Source organism: Lathyrus oleraceus, chromosome 7 (genome assembly GCF_024323335.1).
Source record: "Lathyrus oleraceus cultivar Zhongwan6 chromosome 7, CAAS_Psat_ZW6_1.0, whole genome shotgun sequence".
NCBI lineage: Eukaryota > Viridiplantae > Streptophyta > Magnoliopsida > Fabales > Fabaceae > Lathyrus > Lathyrus oleraceus.
In genome coordinates this window covers 534,507,260-534,524,232 of record NC_066585.1, presented here as the reverse complement: position 1 = coordinate 534,524,232, position 16,973 = coordinate 534,507,260, and the positions used below count along the sequence as shown (strand labels likewise).

Here is a 16,973-nt window from a genome sequence, read left to right as displayed (position 1 = left end):
ATATATATATATATATATATATATATGATTTTTTTTAGGGTTTGAGCCCCACAATTTTTTTTAATGATAATACTCTCCTTTATTTTACCAGCCCCCGTTAAATAAATTATTTTTTAATTACATTTAACTACATACAACTTATCTTATTAGTTTTCGATTTTTATTTCTCCAATATTTGAATTTAATTTAACATTATCTATTTACAAAAATATTTAGAAAAGGAGTTTCGGTCTTGAATATGTGGATGGCCCTCCATTATTAACAACAACATTCCCTGTATTAGATCATTGTGGCAATTAACCAAACATAAAACTATATGACCTATTGATCAATTATTTAAACTTAAAAAAAGTCGGATCAAATGTAAAGGTGATACTGAAAGATATAATACAGAGTAGAACTAATGAACCCCACCTAAACCAAATTTTGATTATGATTTTTCAAATATAGGATACCAATTTGTAGTGCATATATTACGGTGTAAATACTTTTTTACACATATATCTAATTCAATAAGGACAAATAAGTATTTTAGAGATATTGTGTAAACTAATCTAAAATGTGAGTAGCAAAATAAATAAATCATCACTAAAAAATCATTACAATATTTAGGTGTTTTCTTTTGCTATTAAGATTATCTTTATCAAATTGAACGAAATTTATATAATTGATTTACAACCCCATAACCCACTTTTAAATGTAGATGCATTCACCAATCCTTTTGAAATATTGATGAAAATTAAAAATAAAAAAAAATTATTGTATATCTAATAATATAGTAATTTATGCGATTAAGTTTGATTTTCTTCGTGCATGTGATAATCTTTCAAAAATATTTTTCACGTATTTAATAGGATTAATAAAGGAAAAAATTATTAAGTATTTTTAAAATATAAAAATTCGTCAGGCGATAATTGTAATTTTGATAAGCTTTTTATATCAGTTTTATCATTATAATTATTTATTGTATAAAGATTCATAATATAAAACATACATACATTTTTTTTCCCATTATATCAAAATTTTGGATATATATAGGAAAATGATCATATGCTCCAAATTTTGAATATATATATATATATATATATAATATATATATATATATATATATATATATATATATATATATATATTATATATGTGTGTGTGTGTGTGTTGTAAGACCCTAATTTTGACCCTAAGATCCCTCATGACATCATATCATTGTACATTACACTTGCGTCAAGGATCATAGCATCTTGGCTCCTTAACCTTTGGGTGGGACTTGTGAGTTGATTTGAGACCACCAAGCATGCTTGAATTGTATATTAGTGCTTTTCATATTTTGTTTACTAACCAAAAGCACAAAAATATGTCACTAACATCTTTTGTTTTGTAGCTTGAGCAATCATAAGATCTGAGGCTCCTAGGAGCCCCTATGCTTATTGATATGGCCAGGTGAAGGAGAAAGCAAGCATGACAATGGTTCCCAAAGCTCTCAATCATCATATATGCCTCCCAAGTATCTCAATTTGTCAATTTGATCAAAGCAAACCAAAGGATTTGAGGCTTGTTTCCCAAGGAAACCCTAATTCAACTATTCATCAACTATGCCTTGCTCATGAAGCAACCTCAACCCATGATCAAATACAATCAAGGTAAGTTCTTTCACTCATCATTTCATGCATATTTGAGCTTATTTAAGTGTCCTCAATCATCAATTCATCAATATTTGAGGCATGAACTTGAGAAGTTGATCAGTCAATTCATCTGACTATTTTGAAGTACACTGAGACCTAACTTTTGATGTGTTTGTCAAATGGAGATGACCCCAAGAGAAAAAATGTTCTTAAGAACCATATTAACAACTTTTCATGTTCATCAAAAATTGATTTTAAGCTTGTAAGATCATCATCCATTTCAAAACATTATAGGTCATTTTGACTAAAACCCTAATTTTGGGTCAACTTCCCAAGAACATAACTCATTCATTTTTCATGATTTTGAGGTGGAATAAAATGCATTGGAAATTTTAAGATGTCTACTTAATTTTTTATGTTGGACAAATTTTCATAATCCTAAAATAAATACATGTGATAATGCAAAATATTATAGGTCACTTTGGACCAAAGGTGTTGAAATGTGAAAAAGTCCAACTTCAAGTGCCCATAACTTTCTCATCAAAAATCCAAATTATACAAAATTTAAGTCCAAATTTATTGTCTTGAAAATATATACAATTTTTATGTTTAAGGTTTTGTCATTTGGAGCTTGTATCATTAAGACAGAAGGGCTCGAAGTTGGCCCATTTTGGAAATTTTCACATACATATGTTTTACACCTTGCACTTTATGATCAATTTTTACCAATTTCCCAATTCCTAATGAAGTTTTGAATAACATAACAATTGATCCTCATGCAAAGAGATTTCCAACCATTACCCATAAGGCCATGTTCTATGTTTCGAGGTGGCATTTTCGAAGAGGATAACATTTTAGTGCATTTTTGGAAACAAGTTGAAAACACATTGCACAAGCTCATGACATCATTTTTGCACGTCCATTTCACCTAAATGTGATACCAGCATTCATTTGCAATGATAATTGGGTCCTCCATGCGCCTGTACAGGCCCATGCATGAAGGCCCTCTTCATTCATGCACACACTTTGCTCATGCATTGTCTTGCCAATTGCTATAAATAGGAGTGTTAGGCTTCACAATTGAGCAACCTGAAGGCGCCTGTTATGTTGCACGACTCCCTCCATAGCCTCACTTAAAGGAATTCTCACTTTCTTTTCAAATTTTCAGATCTGAATTTCAACTTTATTGGTTGATTTTCAAACTCATAATTCCTTGACCTTGCTTCATCTTCATCCCTATATCACACTGCAAGCAATAGCTAAGAGAATTCGTGGCTTCTAGATCCACATTTCAGAGGTGGACATCCAAACTTTCCTTCTTCGAAACACCTTGATTATTGTTGTTTTCTTGCATTTATTGGGTTGGCTGAAGTCCTCTCATCAGAGGCAATTGATTTATGCTTTGAATTTTGAAAAACCATTAAGTTCAAGATGAACACCATAATTTTCAACCTCTGACTTCTCTTTCTATGGAGGTCTAGAGCGAAAATAGATGGCACAGAGGTGATGTACATCACCCCAGCTTTCCATTGCTGTATAGATCGTGGCATTTGGTTGAGGTTGCCATGTCTGCAACTCTCACCGGAGCTGATAAGTTCGCCGGAGAAGACGGTGGTGTACACCACCGTCCCAACCCCATATCCAACCACAACCCTTAGATCTCGTTTCCAGATCTAATATGGACCATCTCTTGTTATGACTTTTTTAATGGCTACCTGTTTTGCATTGCCTAGCGTGTTTGGTGGATGCACGCTTGGGAACCGTTTGATGCGCCAACTCAATTAATGAGCTTATATCCAATGCCTCACGTTTTTCCTATTTTCTATTTCTGATTTTTATTTTCAGTTTATTTCTTTTATTCCATTTCATTTCAAAAAATCATATCTCATTCATTATTAGTCCAAAAAAATGTGAGACCAATTGCATTATTTCTCTTTTAATTTCTAGTTTCTAAAAATGATTTTTAATATTTTTTATTTTATCATTTGATATTTTTTTATGAATTTTCTCTTTTCTGGTTATTTTTAATTCATTTTAAATAGTTTTTGATATTCAAAAAATACAAAAATATTTTCTCAACCTCTTTGAATGATGATGGATCTATGAAAAATATTCTCATCAATTTGTTAATTAATTTGAGATTTATTTGAGATTTTAATTCAATTAGGTTATTTTTATGCATTTATAATTGATTAAAAATAGTTTCTGGTTTCTAAAAATGCTGAAATTTTTTGTCAAACTTTGTTTGACCTTGTTAAACTTAGGATGATCCATTTGGACTTTTCAAAGTTGATTTGAAATGGATTTGAAGTTTGACCTTTAATTGTTTATTTTAATTCAAGTATTATTTTAATTTTGAAAAATACCAAAAATATTTTATTTGTTTCTTGACTTCTAAGCTTCATTTTGCTTCTGTTTACTAATGTTTGACCTTGACTCTATCTATCTTTGGTCAATGTATGTTGATTACTTCATTTGAATTTCCATTAATGTTCATTCTTATTCATCTCCTTCTTCATCTTTTTCTTTTTTGATCAATGAGTTAAAGATTGGTGATTAGCCTTGATGTATGAGAGGTTTAACCTTCCTTGATTCAAATCTAATTCATCTTGATCATAGATCAAGTGAATGGCTTTGCATTACGGATAGGTTGCTTCCTAATCAAGCAAAGAACCTAAATCAATACAAGATCATTTCTCATCTTCTTTTGGCATGGCAAGTTGTAGGAGCTTGATTCACTAATCAAGATCTCTAACTTGTGTTGTTGCTTATATTTTTATTGACCGGCCTCAGATAGGTGTGACTACTACATTAGTCCACTTACGATTGCTTAACATAGCGCTAAATTACCTTATGGCACACTAACACTAACCATTAACCATTAATATTTATTTCTTGCACTTTACATTTATCCAATTTACCATTATTGTACATATTATTCATTTGTTTTTGCCCTTTGCTCATTTGAGCACATGTTTATGTTAATGCAATTTGCCTTTTGCTCACTTGAGCACATAATTGTGTATATTATTGTGCTTGTGTCTTGTTTTGGTTGTTGTGAACCAAATGCCAAATGGACAAAAGGACTTAGATTCTAGGACATTCCCTATGCAAAATGGAGTAATAAAGGCCTTAATGTTTGAGATGAATTGGAAGGACCTAATCTCTAAACTCACTCTTGTCCATTCTTTTGTTTGCATTATAGAATTTTTTGATGTGTGTGCTTTTGTGCAAGGGATTCCCATTTTGAGCCAAATTGAAGAACCATTGTCATACGCATCTAAAGTGAGAGATACAAGAGCCATTGGAAGATTCCTAAGAGCTTATTTGATTGATTGATTGCTTGGGTATTGGCTTATTTGCTTACTCCTTTTGTGGTCTTATTTCTTTTCCTTCCTCTTTTGTATGTCTAGGACTTAGCCATTCTTCTTCTTCCCTCCACTCTAACCCAAGCCAAAACTTTTGTGCAAACATTAACATTTGTTTTCAAACATTAGAAACATAAGCATTATGCTTTTGATTTTCAAATTTTCTTTTCATAACACTTATTTTGAATTGAATCCTTAAGTCAACTTTGACCATATTTTGTAAATACCTTTTATTGGTAAATATAACTCATTCAAATGTTTTTGTGGTTTCAATGGCCACTTTCTTATCAAAACTTTTCATAACCTTCATCTATTAGGTTTGAGTTATCCTTGAGGTAGATATAATACTCACATATATCCTTAGTGATGGACAATGAGTCTCCCATGCTTATTATAGGGTTAACCCCTCACTAGCATGTTGAAGTTATCCTCACATGGTGGATTTGTGGTTTTAGGTTGAGTTTTCTCCCTTGGATAACAAAAGACCTTAAGGCTTTTGGATCAATCAATTCACCAACTTGTTTTGAGATTTTTACCCCGAACTACGAGGTTTTGATCCTAATCTTTTTTAAGATGGTACGTAGGCAGTGGGTTTATCCATTCAACACTACAACAAACAAGACCTTAGACAGCGCTTTTTTTAGCCTTAGACAGCGCTTTAAAGCGCTGTCTAAACCTCCGTTGCTAAAGGTTTAGACAACGCTTTTTTAAATCTTAAAAGCGCTGTCTAAGCCCCCCCCCCCCCCCCCCCCCTTAGACAGCGCTTTGGCCAAAAGCGCTTTATAAGACCCTCTTATTTTAAATTTTTTAGGTATACCTTAGACAGCGCTTTTGAAAAGCGCTGTCTAAGCCCCACCTCTTAGACAGCGCTTTGGCCAAAAGCGCTTTCTAAGACCCTCCTATTTTAATTTTTTAGGTATACCTTAGACAGCGCTTTTCAAAAAGCGCTGTCTAAGCCCCCCCCTTAGACAGCGCTTTTGCCTAAAGCGCTTTCTAATCCCCCCTTAGACAGCGCTTTTTACAAAAGCGCTGTCTAAGGTATACGAAAATTTTTGAAGCTTTTGTTTTAAACCACATTTTTTCCAGGTTTATAAACCAGAATTTCTACCTGTTTTCAACCAGATTTTGACAGACAATTATCACATTTTATATATGCCATTTTGGCCTTTTTTCTACCAATTTTTGGCTAACAATATATATATACCAATTCAAACCAATTTTGCCTTAAATGTATCAAAATATATACAAATTTATGTACACATTTACAAGTCATTACATATACTACAAATGTACACATTAGTTACACAAATTTATGAACAAACATTGAGCTCTAACATGAATTGACACCACTCCTCTTTGATTTCGTCCACTTGATCCTTTGTATAAAATGCACACTTGAATTCCTCAAAGTACTACATAAAATATAACATATTTTGAATTAATTCCAACTATTTAATTATATGAGATATGTGTAAATATAAAAATAACTCATAAGTTAGAAATACATACATCGGTGGGAATCTTTAATTGGCCCAAAGCAAGAGTATCTCGCATAAACCTCAACATGAAATACCCGCAATCTATTTGATTACGTTGTTGAGGACACTACATATGAAAAAAAAATATGGATTATAAATCCTAAGTTTTATCAAGTGTCATCACTAATATAATAAAAAATGTGGTAATTAAAAATATACCGCCACTTTAATCCATGTAATGGAGTTGGCGCCCCTCCTTGAGGTTTGGATAACTCGTTGGGCCCGAAAAGCTTGTAGGACGCTAATAAAATAAAAATGAAGCAATTAGAACAATTCACATAAACTAAGAAAAAATTTGAACATTCTCACTTACGTGTCAATTAGGACCTTCATATCCGGGTATGTTGTCCAATCATTTCCTAACGAGTCAAGATAATACACAATTTCTCGGATAGGATTGATTGCGAGCAACAACCAATGTCCACTGTAATGATTAGGCAAATGTTAGATGGTAACTTGGAAAATAATTATAATAGATGAATTTAGAATGAAATGCTAACCCGGTATTAAACGGTATAAAAAACAACTTCTCCGCATCTTTATTGTCCATGAGGATCCGAAGAACGTACTCCGTCACGGTATCCGGTCTATTTAAGATTAAAACTAAGTTGACGGTCGCGGGTGCTAAGAATCCGAATGACACGTCCAAACCATTGGGGCGCATCAATTTGTCATACAAAAACCTAATATAAAAACATCATTAACACCTCTTTTGAAACATAAAGTAAACCGGATTAACATAAAGTAAACATCATTAACATAAGTTGTTTAATTAATAAAACAAAGTAGACCGGATTTACCTAATATATGTATTGACAACGTTGACGCCGATTTCTTCATGACTAAAAACTTGCATGAAGTCTTCATTACCAATCATTTGGTCGTAATCAAAGCCGAAAATCCCTACCTCCATATGTAGGGTCCGAACACCTCCGGTCGGTATATCGGTCATCTCTAGAAATGTCCTGAGGCACGACCTATACTTGGTGGTAGTTTTTTTCCTAGCTACGGTCTTCTTAGCACCAGAACTTTTTACCCGTGCGGAGGCGTTGCTAACCTCCTTTTTTTGTTGTGCGGAGGCATTGCTAACCTCATTTTCTTGAAGCTACATGTCATATAAATAGTTAGATCAAATTAAGAATGTAACAACTTCCATGAATATATGTCATATAATTGTATATTACCTCTTTTCTTGAAACCGTGGACTCGGTATGTCGTGGAATCGCATTATCTTTTGATTTGGATTTTGTGGGAGTCTATTTAACATAACCAAGGAAAATATGTAAGTAAAATTTTAAGCATAAATTTTAAACTTTGAATATACACATTAAAGTTAACATAAGTTTTAAGCATACCTCATATCCTACGCATATGAGGTTTGTCGGCCATGCAACAAACGAACCTACTGCTTCGTGCACCGTTGTTGCATCCGAATCATCGCTAGGATATGGTAATGCTGCATTCGGCTCAACTGCAATATCAACTGATACCTTCAAACATCCAGCAGGGAGCTCTCTAGTGTGGAGTAATACTCCGCTAACGTTATGCACTTTTCCCTTGCCAACCATCCGATAGTATGGTGACGACAAATACAGCTGACAATGGGAAATGCCCTAAAACCAATAATAACAAGAAATCGTTAATGTGTATATATGTCAAATACATAATTTAAGCAAATAGTTCAATTTAAGACAATTATATGTAATTACCTCTGGAATGTTCGGCTGAAAGGTACAGTTGATACTGTTTTTGTCCGAAGCATCTCTGTATACTGTTGAGGCGCTAGCCTCTCTTTCTCTCCTCAATGCATCAAGCTCAGCTTGCATGGCTTCCAATCTTGCATGAAGCTCCCGATTACTAGGAGCCTTTCCTTTTTTAATACTCAGGGAGGTCGGAGTGACTCCAAATCCCTTACCCCTCACCCGACCAGAATACTCAGGGACATCTAATGCCCGACTAAGTATGCCCTTAGTATCATCGGGAGATAAAGACTGAGATAGCTCCTCCTGAAAAATCAGATGAATACCGTATACTTGTCAAATATTTGTGTATAAAAATGTTATTCAATTAATGAAAAAATGTTATACTTACACATTTCTGGTATACGTGTAAAACTTCTTCTTGAGGAACTCCAGATTTTCCCACACGGGCTTCCTTCCACAAAACATGTGCAGGAAGAGATGTTTCTGAACTTTCCTCCTTCTGCAGCTACACATTAAGTCATACAATTTGATCAGATAAAACTAATATATGATGAACAAATTTGTTATCGCAATTTATAAATACTTACCATGGATTGTTCTAAGCGTCCATATCCGACACGTCCTTTTCGGTACGGATATGCGGGACTTGATGCTCTTTCCCGATTTGTAGCACTTATTCTTTGAAAAACCGGGTCTTGTCTTTTGGATTTGAAAGCTTCCCATTCTTCAGCCGATATCAAACTTTCATATTTTTTAGGAAGCTCCGCATCCACAAAATTACCATCCGCATCCTTAAGGAACTTGGATGATAAAAATGTCTGAAACCCTCTTAGAAGCTTTCCGGCCAATTTCATACAAAAACCTCTTCTTTCTTCTTCGATGTTAAAACATCGCTAAGAAAAACATACAGATTGATAGTTAGTATCGGTAATTGAAAAAACATAATTGATACCGTATAATTAAGGGCCAAATGATTGTACCTTTATCTCACTCCAAATTTTTTCTTTGGACTCATTCAGCTCTTTGTTTCTCCAATCATCACATGTAATGGGAATTTCATTCCTTACTAGTGCACCGATAAAACTAGTTAAGGTATGCCCATTAGGTTCTATAAGCTGTCCCTGGTTGTTCCAATAGACATCTAGTATGATGCCTCGAGATCTTCCTTGGACCACCCTTCTCATTACTGTGATGCCTCTTCGAATTTCTTCTTCCGCGGATACTTTTTTACTAACTTCCTCATGTTGGTCATCAGCCATGTCTAACCTGTAATAAACCAAGGAAACCATCAAATATCAAATATAACTTATAATCAAAGCAATTGAAAACAAAAAAATAAAGAAATCATGCATTATCAGATATAACTTATAATCAAAGCAATTGAAAACAAAAATATAATGAAATCATGCATTATCACATATAACTTATAATCAAAACAATTGAAAAAAAAATAAAGAAACCATGGATAATTTACCTAAGTCACTAACATCTCTTTCTTTTCTTTGTTGGAATATTAATCACTTGTTTCTTAGCAATGCGTACGGATGAATTGATCCAAATTCCCTCATTATGATCGTTTCTTATATATGACTCATCCGGTATAAGATCCTCAACTTCATCATTTCTATTCAACTCATTCCGTCTAATGCATGACTCATTCTCAACATCAATATCACATTGATCGACACCGCTATCATCAGTCACTTTGTTAGAGAAAAGCACTATAGACCATTTTGTACTCTTCGGGTCATTCACATAGAACACTTGTTTAGCTTGAGATGCTAGAATAAGGTTCATCTTTGTACCCCACCCTAGTAAGATCAACTTGCAAAAATCCAGACTTATCCATTCGTATGCCACTACTATTCACCCACTTGCAACCAAAGATGGGAATCTGAAACTTCTCGTAATCAAACACCCAAATGTGCTCAATAACTCCAAAATATGACAAATTTGCATATTTGGGGTTTAAGTCCTTCATACTTGATATATGCATTGCTTCAGCTAGCACGGTGACACCACTATTTTGCATAGTACTCTTATCATCTTGTTCTTTGGTATAAAATGTGTATCCATTAATTGAATATGCGCTATGAGAAAACACATGCAAACTTGGACCATATGCCAAACATCTCAACATTTCTGTTACCGAAGAAGGATCTGAAGAGCGCTTCAAATAAATATGATCCTTCAACCATTGTATGAAACTTTGATTGTGCTCTATAACTATCCAATTTTCATTTCTGTTCGGATTTAACCTTCGGAGTACATCCTTGTGCATTTCAACATATGGCTCAACCTCATTATTATTGTGCAGAACATACAAATGAACTTGATCCCGTTCATCCCTTGATATTGTCACAATTTTATTCCCAATTAATTTTTTACCTTCCATTTTGTCGAAAATCTGAGCTCTGGGGAGTCCAATCGATTGAACGTTAGATAAATATTCAATACAAAACTCAACAGCTTCTTCAACAATGTATCGTTCAACAATACAACCCTCTGGTCGACTTCGGGATTTCACGTACCCTTTTAATATTTTCATATACCGTTCAGCAGGGTACATCCATCTCATATAAGCTGGTCCACACAACTGTGTCTCTTTCACAAGATGAACAACTAAATGAACCATTATGTCAAAAAAAGACGGAGGAAAATACATTTCAAGCTCACACAAGGTAATTACAATCTCTTTTTGTAGTGTTGGTAAGATCTCGGGATCGATCACCTTACTACAAATTGACCTAAAGAAAAAACACAATTTAGTTATGGCACTTCTTACTTTTTCTGGCAAAATAGAACGTATACCTATCGGTAGAAAATGTTCCATTATAACATGGCAATCATGTGTCTTCAAATTCTTCAACTTGAGGTCTTTCATAGAAACAAGTCTTCTGATATCAGATGAGTATCCTTCTGGAACCTTAACTTCACTCAGAGACTTACACAAATTTTTTTTCTCCTTTCTAGATAAAGTAAAAGCAGCAGGTGGTAGATATGTTCGTCTTCCTTTCTTCACGGGTGCTAATTCAGTTCTCATTCCCATTTTTAAGATGTCCTCCCTTGCTTTAAGGCCATCCTTAGACTTGCCTTTTATATTGAGTAATGTACCGATAACACTTTCAAATACGTTTTTTTCAATATGCATAACATCGAGAAAATGTCTCACGTACAAAGACTTCCAATATGGCAATTCAAAAAATATCGACCTTTTCTTCCACCCACCTTTCACAATCTTATGTGCAAAAGGCTTGCCAAACTCAGTACGCACATCTTTCACCTTTTCAAAAACTTGTTCACCTGACAATGCGGGTGGAGCTCTACGATGTTCGGTGTCTCCATTGAATGCTTTTCTCCACCCACGGTAGTGATGTTTAGAATGTAAGAATCTACGATGACCGAGAAACACATTCTTCTGGCAAAGTTCCAATCGAATCGTATCGGTTCCGTCTTCACAAACAGGACACGCACGTTGACCTTTAATGCTATACCCAGATAGATTCCCGTATGCTGGAAAATCATTAATTGTGCCAAACAACATCGCCCTCAAATTGAAACTTTCTTTCCTATATCCATCATAAACCTCCACACCGTTCTCCCACAAAATCTTTAAATCTTCGATCAGAGGTGTCAAGTATACGTCTATGTCATTCCCTGGTTGTTTAGGCCCAGAGATTAACATAGATAACATCATGTACTTACGCTTCATACATAGCCACGGAGGTAGGTTATAAATCATAAGAATCACAGGCCATGTGGTATGTGAGATACTTTGAAGACCATGTGGGTTCATTCCATCAGTAGATAATGCCAATCGAAGGTTTCTTGCTTCTGATCCAAACTCAGGATAATCATTATCAATCTTCGACCACTGTGGTGAATCAGCCGGATGCCGATACTTTCCATCAATAATTCTTTCATCTGCATGCCAAGTAAGATGTCTTGCATCGGTTTCACTACGAAACATGCGCCTAAATCTCGGAATTATCGGAAAATACCATAAGACTTTTGCGGGAGATAATCTTTTCTTATATCGAGACAAACCGCATTTAGGGCACTCAGTTAACATTGCATATTCGTTACGAAACAAAATGCAATCGTTAGGACAAGCATGTATCTTATCATAGCTCATGCCAATAGAGCACAACATTTTTTTTGTCTCATAGGTTCGATTAGGAAGAACATTATCATCCGGTAGCATTTCTCTCATAAGGGCCAACAACTCTGTGAAACTTTTATCCGACCATCCATTGCCCGCCTTTAAGTTGTACAACTTTAATACCGCAGAAAGTCTTGAGAATTTAGTGCAACCTTTGTACAACGGTTTCTCTGCATCGCTTACCATCCTCTCAAACATTTCAGGACAATCATGAAGATCTTCTTCCAGTGCTTCTACAATCTCTTCAACTCGATCACAATCGTATGTTTCCGTGTCTTTGTCGTATGATGCATAGGTCGTATTACTTTTTCCACTCGATTCAACATTCTCGTTAATTTTCTCACCATGAAATATCCAACACTGATAACTTTGATCAATTCCATGCCTCAGCAAATGCGATTTCAATCCATGTGCGTCAACCTTACCAATATAACAACAACTCAAGCAAGGACAATGCATTCGTCTGGGTTTTCAGCGTGTTGAACAGCATACTTAACGAATTCCAAAACCCCACTCTCGTACTCTTTGGTCATTCGATCGGCACAGATCCATGTTTTATCCATGGTTTTCCTACTTATTAAAGTAAACAATTAATCCAGACGAAAATACATAACTAAGGTAGTATCTTTGAATATCCTAACAATTATAAAGTTCAATTCATTTTAAACTTCAAAAACCTATACATAACCAATGTTAATATAAACTTCAATAACGTATCCGATACGCCAATATACCAACTTTAATTACCTCATCACTTTCATTTTTTATATTACAAGAATCAAACTTTTTCTATTACAATATACCTATAACTATACCTATAACTATATTAGAGTTCGTTCAATCATTTTATGGGTGAAATCTTGTTCCTTTAGAATGAAAGTGAGATGAACAACACTTTCACAGTTAAAAAGAAAAAAAACTACCTATCCATCAACACAATAATGATTTCTAACTTCCATACTAACCTCAACTAACATGATCAATGGACTTCTAACTCATGTCACCTCTAATTACTAACAGCTTATTAACTAACATTTTTCATAAGACATTTTCCTAACTGTTTTGACTACTAATCTAACTCTCCTAACACAATTAGTTACCTAACAATTTATTAACACAATTGCATACTAGTTTAACAGCTCTAACATCATTTGCTAATAATCATCCAATTCCATAACAATTATAATAATCACTAACAAGTTAGCATACTAACTCAATCACTAAAATGCAATAACAATTCAAACAATCCTAACTCAAGCAATCTATAATTATCACACTAACTGTTACAACAGTTCCAGTATCAGTGACTTTTCCAACTGTATAGGACAGGTGATAAAACTACTCAAGGATGATCCAGTTGTTTCCAAATCCATGAAAGTGGTGTCCATTGCTCCAACAAGGGATTCCCAACCCCACTACCTCAAACTGTATCTCGACAACAAACGCATTATTGACTGGATTGACTACAAGTTCTACAATGAGTATTTTAACACAGCGGAGGTTTTTGAAAAGCTCTTTAAAAAACTAGTTACTGAATATTGAAGAACATAGAGCCTAAAAATAGTTACTGAATATTGAAGAACATCAGTTAATGCCTAAAAATATAAATGAAGAAATATTGAAGAACATACCGCAAGTGTATTCGTGTTCGCTGGTGTTCGCTGGTTTTCGCTGGTATTCGTGTTAGGGTTTCAACGTTCGCAGGAGGGAAAACAAAAGAACAGAGAACGAAAATAGAAATGGAGTCTGAAATTTTATTTTAATTAGACCTTAGACAGCGCTTTTGTGGAAAGCGCTTTCTCAGGTATGCCTTAGACAGCGCTTTCCAAAAGCGCTTTCTATACCCCCCCTTAGACAGCGCTTTTGGTTTTAATTTTTTTTTTAATTTAAAGACTTTAGACAGCGCTTTATCAAAAGCGCTGACTAAGGTCTATATTTAAAAGCGCTTTCTAAAAGCGCTGTCTAAGGGGGGATCTTAGACAGCGCTTTTAGAAAGCGTTGTCTAAGACCCCCCCTTAGACAGCGCTTTCATTGTTTTTTTGGAACATTTTCCGTGTTTTATTTTAATTTTAACCTTAGACAGCGCTTTCTTTTAAAAGCGCTGTCTAAGATGCGCTGTTAAAAGTCATTTTTGGCGTAGTGCAAACACAAAATTGTAAATAATTTGTACATTCTTCTCTCATCTCCCCAATCATGTTTGCACAAATAATTTTCACAAATACCAACCTACCTTACAACAATTGTGAAAAGGACTCCCTAGGAGTACTTATGATGTTTTGGGTGCTTAAAACCTTCCCATTGCATAACCAACCCCATTACCCCGATCTCTGACATTTTTATTAATTTTTTATTTGATAAAACTTCTTGATTTTTGTTCGCTTTCTATCTCCTTTGGATAAATAGAAGTGTGGTGGCGACTCGAATTGTATGATTTACTTTTGATTTAGTCAATAAATCTAAAGGTAACGAATACCCCGCTACATATATATATAATATATATTATATATATATATATTATAATATATATATATATATAATATATATATATATATAATATATATATATATATATATAATATATATATATATATATATATATTATTATATATATATATATATATTAATATATATATATATATATATATATATAATAATATATTATATAATATATATATATATATAATATATATATTATATATAATATATATATATATATATATTATATATATATCATTGAAATGGTCATTTGTACTAAGTCAGGAAAATGATCATATGCTCCCAAAGTATGATGTTCAAGTCAACAAGGTTGTCCACATGCTCAGAAGATAATGTGTTCATCAATATCTCAAGGCAAGAAAGATTATTTGTATCTAGACAACCCGATCATTTATACTTAACGCAAGCAATTTTAATAAAAAATTGATTACATGCAATTCATTCATGAAGATCTACTTTGCTATGTTGTCCTTAGACATTAACAATCACATTATTACATATGTGTTAGTACATGGAGTAAAATGATAAGTATTAGTACAAAGAATAAATGGATAAGAATTCATTATAGATAATACAACTTCAATGCCTCACTTTTCAATGGCCAAATGATTAAAAAGGACAATACATAGAATATTTCAGAACCTTCAGTCCTATATAGAGGAGAGCCTCAATTGTTGAGACACACACATACATACAGGGCCGGTCTTATGTAGGGTGCCACCCCGTGCAAGAGCAACATACTTTATAGCACAGTGCTCCAAATTTTGGAGGGTCCTAAAATTTTAAAAATCTAATTGTTGTTACCTTAATATTAATAAATATAAAAAAATTATTTAAAAGATCAAATAATTTAAAAAATATTATTATAAAAACCCAATACATTAAGAAAATAAGATTGATCAAAGTTAAAATAATTTTAATTAAATTTTTTATTAATATAAAATTATGTTTTTGATATGACAATTTTAATTATTATAATTATATATTTTTTAAATTTTTGGCTCATTTTTAAATTAGAATTGAGTCTCTATTTTGATTTGGTCAACCCTGCATACTACTATTGTGTTGTACGATCGTTTGTCATTATGAATTTGTAAGATTTTCAAACGAATGTCATATTAGTAAAGAACAAATACTTATGAACAATCACTTTATTCATTATTCTTTCTTAGAAAAGTTCTGTAACCGAGTATAATTTAGTTTATCACTCAATGAGAGAAATTGTAAACAAATCACTTTATAATCATTTCAAAGCCCTTTAGTATGAGAAAAACAAATCCTTAATGGTTTATGAAAAATATGTCCCTTACATGAGTTAATTGAGGGAAAATGCGACCACAATAATTTAAGCCAACAAAAATAACAATGTGACAAGTAAAGTTATCGTATCCAAGAAAATGATATTAAATTACTGAGTTTGTAACAATAATGGGGTGCATATAACATGATTTACTGATTTATGTGCCTAACTAAAAAAAACTAAAGAGTTAACTAATGATTTTACAAATATAATAATAAAGATGTCCCTTACATGAGTTAATTGAGTGAAAATGCGACCACAATAATTTAAGCCAACAAAAATAACAATGTGACAAGTAAAGTTATCGTATCCAAGAAAATTGTATTAAATTACTAAGTTTGTAACAATAATGGGGTGCATATAACATGATTTACTGATTTCCCTTTTAAATCATCTATTGATATATGTGATAAATCCTATAACTTAATCTTATCATGACCCTGTTTTGATTATGACCTTTTATAAAATACATATTACAACTTTCAAATCTCTATGTGCTTAGAATCTCTGATCACACAAGTATCCCGCTTCATGGAAAACAACCTTCCAAGTGCTCTGGTTATCCAATCCCAATTGATAAAGGTTTTTTATCATGTAAATAAGAAGACCATTTTATAAAACATGGTTTTACAACCTTCCGAGTGCTAGGAGTATCCAATCACAAAGCAAGAAACATTGTCTGAAGCAACCTCAAAAGTATTAGGAGTATCAATTGACAAAGGTTTAATAATAAAAAAATTGAATACGACATAATCAATCTCCCAAATCTCCTCAACGACCCGAATTAT

General features: G+C 33.3%; 1 protein-coding gene across 1 annotated transcript; it reads right to left on the bottom strand.

The window, feature by feature from the left end:
* Window positions 1-212: 212 nt before the first annotated feature.
* On the bottom strand, window positions 213-7,618 carry LOC127104836 (uncharacterized). Its single transcript, XM_051041982.1, has 5 exons — window positions 7,326-7,618; window positions 7,026-7,208; window positions 6,839-6,949; window positions 6,717-6,766; window positions 213-274 (listed from the first exon to the last, which is right to left on the bottom strand). The coding sequence occupies exons 1-5, from the start codon at window positions 7,475-7,477 to the stop codon at window positions 213-215; spliced, it is 558 nt and encodes a 185-aa protein (XP_050897939.1). The 5' UTR covers window positions 7,478-7,618.
* Between the last annotated feature and the right edge of the window lie 9,355 nt (window positions 7,619-16,973).